General features: G+C 49.0%; 1 protein-coding gene and 1 pseudogene across 1 annotated transcript; one reads left to right on the top strand and one right to left on the bottom strand.

The window, feature by feature from the left end:
* Positions 1-644: 644 nt before the first annotated feature.
* On the bottom strand, positions 645-1,517 carry LOC147096126 (uncharacterized). Its single transcript, XM_085973780.1, has one exon. The coding sequence runs from the start codon at positions 1,515-1,517 to the stop codon at positions 645-647; it is 873 nt and encodes a 290-aa protein (XP_085829906.1).
* A 7,399-nt stretch (positions 1,518-8,916) lies between these two features.
* On the top strand, positions 8,917-9,786 carry LOC147096125 (histone H2A-like; annotated as a pseudogene).
* The last annotated feature ends 1,362 nt before the right edge of the window (positions 9,787-11,148 follow it).

Below are 11,148 nucleotides of genomic sequence, written 5' to 3'. Positions count from 1 at the left end.
TATCAATGCCCTTCCCTCCATTATAAAGTCAGGGCATTTCAGGGTTCCAGTCCATGAGCAAGTCAAGTCCCACGATGATGAAGCAGCCCGTGCAAACCTACAGCGGGATTCGGATAACACCCAGACAGTTTCACCTTCAGGAAATGGATATCCCCGCATAACAAGAGCGAAATACAGCGGACGCTGGATATAAAAAAACAGAAAATGCTGGAAACACTCAGCAAGTCAGGCAGCATCTGTGGAGAGCGAGAGAGAGAGAGAGAAACAACAGTTAATGTTTCAGGTCGACGAGCTTACATGAAAATCCCGTGTGTAAGCAAAACATCTCCAATTCAGTTTCAATGCTAGGTCCACTGGATTAAAAATTCCGAAATCATAACCAGTTGGTCATTATGATACAATCAAGGAAAGTCAGCGAGAAGTATCTGGCGATTAATCACTATGTCAACCAGTGGCTCAGTTGGCAGCACTCTGGCCATCAACCTCCAGGAAGTTGTAGGTTCAAGTCCCACTCCAGACGGGCAAATATTTTAGGCGTTAACAGTTGAATGGCGATTAAGCTCAGTTCCGCTCAGTTTTGGTGGCTCTGAAAAGAGCCGTTGTAGAATGAGTTTCTGCAAGATGATTTCTGCCCTCTCGGGCGCCTACGACCGCTTCAGGCTGACTTTCCGCTGGCGCCCCACCGGTCTCTTGGGCTTGGCGGCCGCCGCCTTCCTGCCCCGGGAGGGCTTGCACTTGCGGTAGACCCGCGCCGTCCCGGTGCCCGCCGCCGCCGCCCGGCCCCTGACCGCCTTGGTCCTGAAGCGGATGCGGACGGCTTTGGTGGTGGCGGCGGCCCCGCCTCCTCGCCGGCCTCGGCCGCCGATCCTGGGCTTGCGGCGGCCCCGCACCACCGCCGGCCGCCGGGGCTTGGCCGCCTTCCGCTTGGTGTACCGGCGCCGCCGGGGCGGCCGCTTGGAGGCGCCCGGGGCCGGTCTGCGGGCGGCGCCGATCCTCTTCCTGGCCGACTCTCTCCTCCCCTTTCTGACCGCCGGATGATGAGGAGCCGCCGCCCCGGCCCCGGGAGCAGGAACAGCCGCCGTCGCCGCTGTCCCGGAGCGGTTGAACCTGAAGGAGCCCGAGGCACCGGTGCCGGCGGTCTGCACCAGCGAGCCCTCCTTCACCAGGTACTTGATCGTGTGGTTGACGCGGGTGTTGTTGCGGCTCACGTCGCAGCCCCGGGCCGACAGCGCCTGCTTGAGGGCGGCCAGCGAGATGCCGCGCCGCTCCTTGGTGGCCGCCGCCACCTGCAGGATCTGCTCGGTCACCGTGGGGCCCGTCTTCTTGGGGCGCGGCGGGACCGGCCGCTGATTTTGCTGTTGTTCTGGCTGATTTTGCTGTTGCTGTTGCTGATTTTGTGGCTGATTTTGCTGCTGTTGTTGTTTCTTCTTCTTCGCTGTCTTGTCGGGAGCCGTTCGAGTCTGGGGCGGGGTACCGCCACCACCCGAATCTCCCGCCTTCTGGTTGTTGTCAGCCATGCTCAGGGGCTGGTCTGATTCCGGGATTGGGGTTGGGTTAAGAGCCGTTCTTTCCTCTGTTAATTTCTCCCTGTCTCAACCTCGCACCAAACGCGGCTGAAACTAAATGCGCCTCCAGCCGGAGCGACCACTTTTATAGAGGGAAGGCGGACGGAGTGGAGTTAGCTCTCTCTCTCTCTCTCTCTCTCTCCCACCTCTTCCTTTTTTGCGTTTCTCCCTTTTTACTAAATTCCTCGATTCCTGCAACAACCCTCGCCGTTCCAACGCGCCGGCTGCAAATTTGCCTTTTCGCACAAGGCATCCTTTAAAAACACAGGCCAAGCCAAATCAACATGCTCTTTTTTGGGTCTTTCATCCCTTCCTTATTTGTTGTTGTTGTTGTTGAAAGAAACCAGCAATTTTGAGGCTTGTCGAAAATGAAAAGTTTCCTCCAAAGCAGAGTTGCTCAATGTAAAAGTTTCCGAAAGAAAGGCTTATCTTACGGTTCGCGTAGCTTTTAAATGCCTTCATAAATCTGGCCACAGTAACACAGGCCAGCCAGAAATCGGGACACACAACTTAAGTTCGCTGAAACCAATTGGTTTGGTTTAATAAATATCTGCGTTAGGGATTTTGATCCTAAGAATGGGATATACTATTTTGAAATGTAGTGTGTTTCTGATTTTCCTGATAGAGTACTGGACACACAGAAAATACATAACTTTTTATTTCGTTTAAAATACTCTTCTATAACGAATCTTTGTGAAGGGGAGAAGGAAACTTGAAACTGAATTTCTTATTCAGAATTGATGTAAATCATTTCCGTTGTGGATACAAACGTCAGCTATTGTTTACACAAACCTTCCAATCAATAGGCCATCGTAGGTTATGTTAATACATGGGCTACTTGGGCAGTGGTAACATCTTTGCCTACGGACCATTTGCACCTTTCGACAGTCAGCTCGCACATTTAGCTACACATATCAGTCTGGAGTGACAGACAAACCCAGATGAAGAGATCTGGTAATCCTACCATCGGTGAAACTGGAAGAAAGGTCATTGTCAAGCCCATGATATTACAGTGGCGGATCCAACAGGTGGAATTGCCTCTTCTTACTTTGGCAGCAGTGACGCTATTGTAGCGAGGTGTTGCAGAGCACACAAGGCAGCTACTCAAGCACATATCATGCCGGTGATTATCTATTGCAGCCAAACATGTTTCTAGTCATCCTGGCTCCAGCTCATTACCGGAATTTGACATATGACAACAACGTGGATTCTTCCACTTGCCTTTCTCGCTACTAATCCCCTGCAGGTCTTGGATTGAGCTGGATCTTGCGAGTCCTGTTTCACAGTTTCAGAGCCTCAAAGCCAAGCTATTCGGAAATCTAGGATTCTGCCTTTAAGACCAAGTCGTACGCTGGTGGCCTTTAACTGTCAACCCTGTAGCGTGGAGGTAATGGGATCTCAGTGAAGGACAATTTTAGGCTAACCCGCCCGTCGGGGAAACTGACGGGATCGGGTGTAACGCTGGTTTCACACCCCGCCCCGATTCTACTCTCCATTGAAGTAAATGAAAGCACAACTTTAACTATGGGGTTCTTAATTAGACTGTAGCAGACCTGCAAGGTTGACCTGAAAGAAAAATGTTAGCACATTGTAAAATACCTGGACGTGCACTGCAATCAACCTTAAGGCTACACCTTCCGGGCATATTATATCATGGTGCAGGTGTAAAAGAAACACATCAACTGATGCACATCGACACAGAGCCATGCTGCACAGGTTTTGATAGCCTAAGATATTCCTGGAGTACTTTGATATCGACTTTGATTATATCAAGTTAAACCTAGCATTCTTGTGCATGAGTATTTGAGACTCAAGCTTTTATAACAGAATTCACGTTCTTAGGCTCAATTTTCAAGATATTTGCCTAGCCACATTAGTATCCATCTCCCATCGCTATGTTTTCTTTAGTGTTACAAACATTTTCTGAACGATTAAACTGTTTTTTTTGTCAATTGAATGGAATTTCTGTTAGCGAAATTTTGACGAAACTGGTAGTGTTTATATTAATATTTTTTAAATCTCAAATGAGCTCATTAGTATTATCAATCATAGTTCCAATCATGACTTGCATTCAATAATGAGCGGGGGCATTGAATTCGAAACAAACCAGATTTAACAACGTCTGTCACTTTAAGCGAAGTTGTCCTCTCGGAAATAAGAAACAACGGATTCATGGTGCTAATTCTACAGAAATAAACGGGGAAAACAAATTGTCAAATGAACTGTTGATATTTCCGACATTACAACAACGACTTCAAAAAGTACTTCATTGGCTGTAAAGCGCTTTTGGACATCCGGAAGTCCTGAAAGGCGCTATAACAATGCACGTCTTTCTTTTAGAAATGTAAAGCAAAAATCCCACACTGATGCTAGAACATTAGGTAGAATTTATATTGTTAAATTAGGCGGATGATTTAAATGGGTTTAGCAGTTCACCAAACATTAGAAGAAGCATCACAGTATAGAATTTAACATAGTGTTACAGGGAATAAATAGATCGATATAACATGCCCAAGGGAGAGATCTAGATATCTCATGAAACATCAAAAAGAACATAGTCCGAGTTCCCGATCGTATCATACGAGTGGCTCACTAATTGTCGGAACTCACAACAGCAATGTTTCAAGACAACAGCATAGAGTAAATGGGTGGATTGTGTTCATTGGATTGAACAAACGTTCCTTACCCTTAAGTGTTCCAAACAGAAGACAAACATTTAATCTGAAAGTGAAGGAGTTCGCTGTGACTAACTGAGACGGTGGGAAATTTTCAAAAGTTTTCAAATACATGTATTTAGTGACATTGCTCACCTCGGTTTTGTCGACAGGGTTTCTGTTCTAGACGATAGCTATTATTAATGAAAGAACTTGCCTTTATATAGCGCCTTTCACGACCTCAGGACGTCCCAAAGCGCTTCACAGCCAAGGAAGTACTTTTTTTTGAAGTGTAGTCACTGTTTGTAATGTGGGGAAACGCGGCAGCCAATTCGCGCAGAACAAGCTCCCACAAACAGCAATGTGATAATGACCTGACAATCTGTTTTAGTGATGTTGATTGAGGGATAAATATTGGCTCAGGACACCGGGGATAACTTCCCCCTGCTCTTCTTCGCAATAGTGGCCATGGGATCTTTTACCTTCACTTTTTTTAAGCACATCACAATCTGTAAAACGATCAAAAACAGGTGATACGAGAGTCTAAAGTGCCGTATCCAAGAAATAAACATGCTAAAGTTGAGGTTTTTGTTGTATTTAAAGTTGGGGAAGAACAATGCCATTACTTCCGAGAACTATGCATATTTGGTTAGAGACACTACGAGGGGAGTTGATGAAGAACAGTGAACGCGGTCCATTGTCTAACTGACCCGATTTCAATACTACAATGAGGTGTTTATCTTACAAAGTTGAAAACAGTGAGGTTTCAGGCAGAAAACCATTGGATCCTGCCGCCTACCCTTCCAACAACTACTTGCATGTATACCGCGCCTTTAACGTAGTAAAACGACTCAGGAAGCTTCCAAACTTTCTAACGACCAAGAGCTGGAAAGTGAGATTGGGCTGGATAGCTCTTTGTCGGCCGTCACGGACAGGATGGGCAGAATGGCCTCCTTCTGTAAATTTCTATGGTTCTATGATAAGTTTCCTTACCGTCATTTTGCAACCAACAGTCCTGTATCCCCCTTTGTATCGGCATTGTCCGTTCTCAAATCTTCTGATTTCAATATAAATGGGGTTACCTTCAATCTATGAACTGCGAGGCTGAATTGTTCTACTGTGCCAACAGTTAGCAAAGCATCTAAACGTGCATCATTCCAATGAAAAACGTATTTCGGATACTTTAGCCATTTAAGATTTGCAGCAGCCAATTGCACGCTTAATATTCCAGCCCACTATTATGTCTGACAAATGCAGGAATACCGTTTCAAAGCAATGGTTACTTTACGAGGTGGGTGAGATTGCGGAGCCATTTACCAAATTTACCTTTAGCTCAATTCGGGTCTAATTAGTTTGACCTGAACAGCAACTTTGCCATTCGAAATGGCAAATAGTTGAGGCAAATAGTATAGAGGCGTTTAAGGGGAGGCTAGACAAGCATGTGAGGGAGAAGGGAATAGAGGGTGATGTTGATAGATTTAGATGAGGAAAGACGGAGGAGGCTCGAGTAGCGCATAAGCGCCGGCATGGACTGGTTGGACCGAATGGCCTGTTTTTGTGCCTTATATCCTACGAAATCCCGTGTAACAGATAGAGGCGCATATAATTCCAGGATAAGTGATGCGAAGGGAGTAAGAAATACAAACAGAAAATGTTGGAAAGACTCAGCCGGTCAGGCAGCATCTGTGGGGGAGAGGGAGAGAGAAAGAGTCAACGCTTCAGATCGATGACCTTTCATCAGAACTGGAAAAAGTTAGAGAGGTAACAGGTTTTAAGCAAATGCAAGGGGGGCAGGGAAAGGGGGGGGAGCAGGGGAGGAAAGATCAAAAGGAAAGGTCTGTGATAGGGTGGAAGGCAGGAGAGATTAAATGACTGAAGGGATGAACATAGAATCATAGAAATTCACAGCACAGAAGGAGGCCATTCGGCCCATCGTGTCGGCGCCGGCCGACAAAGAGCTATCCCGCCTAATCCCACTTTCCAGCTCTTGGTCCGTAGCCTTGTAGGTTTCGGCACTTCAAGTGCATATCTAAGTATTTTTAAATGTGCTGAGGGTCTCTGCCTCTCCCAACCTTTCAGGCAGTGAGTTCCAGACCCCCACCACCCTCTGCGTGAAAACATTTCTCCTTAAAATCCCCTCTAAACCTCCGACCCCACTGGTTATTGACCTCTCTGCTAAGGGAAATAAGTCCTTCCTATCCACTCTATCGAGGCCCCTCATACAACTCAATTAAGTCTCCCCTCAGCCTCCTCTGTTCCAAAGAAAACAACCCCAGCCTATCCAATTTTGCCTCATAGCTAAAATTCCCTTTGAGGATGATGGTGCCTGGCAGCAGGAGTTGGTAATGGGACAAGGAGGTTCGACCTGTTTCTGTAAGAGTGACAGGCACAAAGCTGCGGGGAGTGGGCGGGGCCAAGCAGGTTGCCTCGCCCTCGTCCGCCTTGAGCCTTTATATAAAAGGTCGCCGCCGCCACTCGCCACTCCGCTCGGTGATCGAGTAGGCGCAGCGATGGCTGAAACAGATACTGTCAAAGCCGATGGCCCCGTTCCTGATCTTCTGCTCCCCGCCACCAGCGCTACCTCCTTGCCCACGGCCGCCAAGAAGAAGGCCGCCTACCGGCCGCAGAAAGGAGGCGCCGCCGCGGTGGCCGAGCAGATCCTGGAGGCGGTGGCCGCCACCAAGGAGCGCCAGGCGGCCCCCAAGCTGGGCGCCCTGAAGAAAACCATCTCGGCCGCCGGCTACGAGCCGGAGAAAGGCGTCGCCGTCGTCCGGCCCAACCAGTCGGCCAGCACATTGGCCAACAAGGGGTCGCCGGTGGAGAGCGATGCCGGCACCTCCTCGGCCTCCATGCACCCGGACCGAAAGCAGGAGGAGGGCGAGGAAGGAGAGGCCGAGGACGGGGCCGAAGCAGCCGCCAAGAAACCGGCCCGCAAGAGGGCGGCGGCGGCCAAACCTGCTGCCCACAAACGCGCCAAGAAGTCGGCGGCCAAGAGCCCCCGGAAGGCCAAGCCCAGAAAAGCCCCCAAGCGGCCCGCAGCCTCCCGGACTGTGGGGCGTCAGCGACGGGCCCCGAAGAGGAGATAAACGGGGCAGGAGCGGCGAACCGGCTCAACACTAAATAAAAGGCTCTTTTCAGAGCCACTCACACATTCACAAAATGAGCTAAAGACCATTGCTGTCAAATAGGACTTTATGCAATGTTGTAGAACGGGCGATAGCGGATCCGCAGCCCAATTTAATTCTCCCAAATGTAATTTGTGTTACAAGTTAAAATAGTAGGACCACACTCAGCTGACCAAAGTAAAAATCTTACTCCAATAAACGAAGCAAATTTTATTATTATAAATATAAACCGAACCTGCTGGAAGTACCCGCTGATTATTTCGAGCATTTTCTGTTTATATTTCAGATTTCCAGCATCCGCAGTATTTTGGCCGTTTGCAGCAAAATGAATCAATTTGCATTGGCCGGGAGTTTTATTTGGTGCGGATTCACACTCCAATTCCAGGCATATTAAAATTTAACACCGAGCCACATAAGGAGATATTAGGGCAGGTGACCAAAAGCTTGGGCAAAGGTTTTATGGAGCGTCTTCAAGGAGGAGAGGTAGAGAGGCGGAGAGGTTTAGGGAGGGAATTCCAGAGCTCAGGGCCCTTGGCAGCTGAAGGCACGGTCACCAGTGGTGGGGCGATTAAAATCAGGGATGCTCAAGAGGCCAGAATTAGAGGAGCGCAGATATCTCGGAGGGTTGTGGGGCTGGAGATTACAGAGATAGGGAGGGGCGAGGCCATGGAGGGATTTGAAAACAAGGATGAGAATTTTGAAATCGTGGCGCTGCTTAACCGGAAGCCAATGTAGGTCAGCGAGCACAGGGGAGATGGGTGAACGGGACTTGGTGCGAGTTAGGACATGGGCAGCAGAGTTTGGCCTTATGTTTACGCAGGGTAGAATGTGGGACGCCAGCCAGGAGTGCGTTGGATTAGTCCAGTCTAGAGGTAACAATGAAATGGACGAGGGTTTCAGCAGCGGATGAGCTGAGGCAAGGGCGGAGACGGGCGATGTTACGGAGGTGGAAATAGGCGGTCTTAGTGATGTTGTGGATATGTGACTGGAGAAATTCCACTTTTTTAACCCTTGAAACCAGGCAACAATGGCAGTTAAAACCTTTAAAAACGTTAAAGGCGTCGAATAAATGCAAATTGTTGTGTTTTTTAATTTAAAATTTGAACATTTTACAGTAAATCACATTTACAGAGCTCAAGTCTCAGCTTTGTACAAAGTCACAAGCCCTCACGCCTACAAGGCAGGGGTCCCAGTCAAATTGTTTTTTATATATTTAAAATTTGAACATTTTACAGTAAATAACATTTACAGAGCTCAAGTCTCAGCCCTTTGTACAAAGTCACAAGCCCTCATGCCTACAAGGCAGGGGTCCCACTCAAATTGTTGTTGAAACCAAGTAGCAAAGTCAATGGCCATGGTCACAGCTTGTCGTACTGGAGGGCTACAATAATATGCTAATGAAGGATGGACAAGGCGACGGTTCCTATTCGCTGAATCAAGAGTTTGGAATGTTTCTTGTTGCCTTGTGAAATTAAGACCAATTAGAAACAAAGGCAACAGATTAACCAATCAAAAACTAGGGCATTCCGATCCTTCTAAAGGGTATAAAAGGAGCTGGGAGCGGCGGCGTTCGCCTGATTCAATCATTGAGAGGTGTGAAGTGAAGAGAAGAAAAATGTCGGGCCGCGGTAAAACTGGAGGCAAAGGACGCGCTAAGCCCAAGACCCGCTCCTCCCGAGCCGGTCTCCAGTTCCCGGTCGGCCGCATCCACCGCCTGCTGCGCAAGGGCCATTACTCGGAGCGGGTGGGGGCCGGAGCCACGGTCTACTTGGCCGCTGTCCTCGAGTACCTGACCGCTGAGATCCTGGAGCTGGCCGGCAACGCGGCCCGCGACAACAAGAAGACCCGCATCATCCCCGCCACCTGCAGGTCGCCATCCGCAACGACGAGGAACTCAACAAGTTGCTGGGCGGGGTCACCATAGCCCAGGGCGGGGTCCTGCCCAACATCCAGGCCGTGCTGCTGCCCAAGAAAACCGGCCACCCCAGCAAGGTTTACACCTAAAGGACAAACATCAATAAATCGATTCAACGGACCACAAGGGCTCTTTTCAGAGCCACCCACCTCTTTCTAAAGAACTTCAGCCAGATTATCTCTAACTTAGTTTGGGGGGGGAGAAGTTCCAGAGAAAATTTACTTTAAATCTTGTATCTCGTAGAGTGACATCTGCCAGCGGGCTTTTGTTTTGGGAGATTTGTTCCAGATAAAATTATTTGACTGGCTTTTTTTCGTTCTATACTTTAATAAAAATGTGTTGAGAAAATAATGTAACTGGGGTGTGGATGTAAGTCATTGTTTCCAATGTATAAATCGGCTGTAAATTGAAAATCTGACTTCACGGCCAACAGTAAAAACGTCACATTTAACTGGTGTGAACCGCAAGGGACCGACTGACACTCGGCTTTGTAATCAAAAAAATATTAAAAGATTTTGCTCCTTCAACGAGGAGTTGTTTCAGTTCTTTAGGGCGGGGGGGAGTTAATTTGTGAATTAATTTTTGACCAGACGATATGGGGTTTTTTAACGCGTTAAACTGAAAGAACTTGAGAATTTTGAACAGAAATGCTGTATTTTTTATTCATGGGAGATCCAGTTACACGAGGTTTGCGGTGAGCGGGGTGTCGCTGAAGCTCCTCCGGCCCGCACAGCAAGCTCCCACAGACAATGTGATAATGACCAGATCATCTGGTTTTTTTTTTAATGATGCTGGTTGAGGGATAAATATTGCCCAGGACACCGGAGAGAACTCCCCCGCTCTTGAAATAGTGGCCCTGGGATCTTTTAAGTCCACTTGAGAGTCTGAGGGCTAGATTTTCAGTATAGACAGTTTTGGGGCACTAACCTTAGCGCCCGCCCGAAGTTAGCGCCCACCCCAAAGTAGCGCCCCGTTGCCGGAAATTCAGTGGCTTCGCCCTAAGAGATTGGTGGAGCGCTAAAAGAGGCGTTCCACTCCTATCTTTAGGCGCTAAGCCGGCAGTCCAGAGGGATAGCGCCCAGGCGGGGCGCAGCGCGGGTGCGGTCATTTTTGGACTGACAGCAGACCCCGTGGCGCCGACCAGCTCTTAAAGGGGGAAGGGACGAATTGGTCTGCTGCCACGCCCTGCACACTGCAGCCTTGCAAAGAGGCCTCAACACTGCTGCTCAGCCCCAGGGAGTCATGGCAACGCCAGAGAAGGCCCGTCAGCGTGCCCTGCGCTTCTCAGAGGGTGATCTGGACATAATGGTCACAGCTCTGGAGGTGAGGCGCAAGATCTTGTTCCCAGAGAGTGGGAGGAAGCCAACCCACCACGACTACACCAAAGCCTGGAAGCAGATCGCCCAGAGGGTGATGTTCACCGGCGATGCCCCCAGGACCCACAAACAATGTCGTAAAAAATACAACGATCTGACCAGGATTGTGAAGGTGAGTAGCCTTTCCAGTCTCCTCCTCATTCTTGCATGTACACCTGACATGATGGGCAAAGGGAGCTGAAAGTCCTATTGGCCAGCCCTCAGCCAGCAGCATTGGGACAGTCATGAGCATCACATGGCCATTCGGCACTCTACAATTTGTCCAAGCTATTCCACCATGGGAGGCAGTGCACACTACATCAGGGCTTCACCCTGTCCACGCTATTCCACCATGGGAGGCAGTGCACACTACATCAGGGCTTCACTCTTTCCACGCTATTCCACCATGGGAGGCAGTGCACACTACATCAGGGCTTCACTCTGTCCACGCTATTCCACCATGGGAGGCAGTGCACACTACATCAGGGTTTCACTCTGTCCACGCTATTCTACCATGGGAGGCAGTGCACACTA

Source organism: Somniosus microcephalus, unplaced genomic scaffold (assembly GCF_052327205.1).
Source record: "Somniosus microcephalus isolate GS21.2 unplaced genomic scaffold, FLI_Smic_1.0 unresolved_chr1, whole genome shotgun sequence".
Taxonomy (NCBI): domain Eukaryota; kingdom Metazoa; phylum Chordata; class Chondrichthyes; order Squaliformes; family Somniosidae; genus Somniosus; species Somniosus microcephalus.
The sequence above is the reverse complement of the archived record's forward strand: the minus strand, read 5'-3'. Positions and strand labels throughout refer to the sequence as shown.

Coding starts and splice junctions, on each gene's coding strand:
- LOC147096126 (XM_085973780.1), bottom strand. CDS start 1,517: ATGGCTGACAACAACCAGAAGGCGGGAGATTCGGGTGGTGGCGGTACC.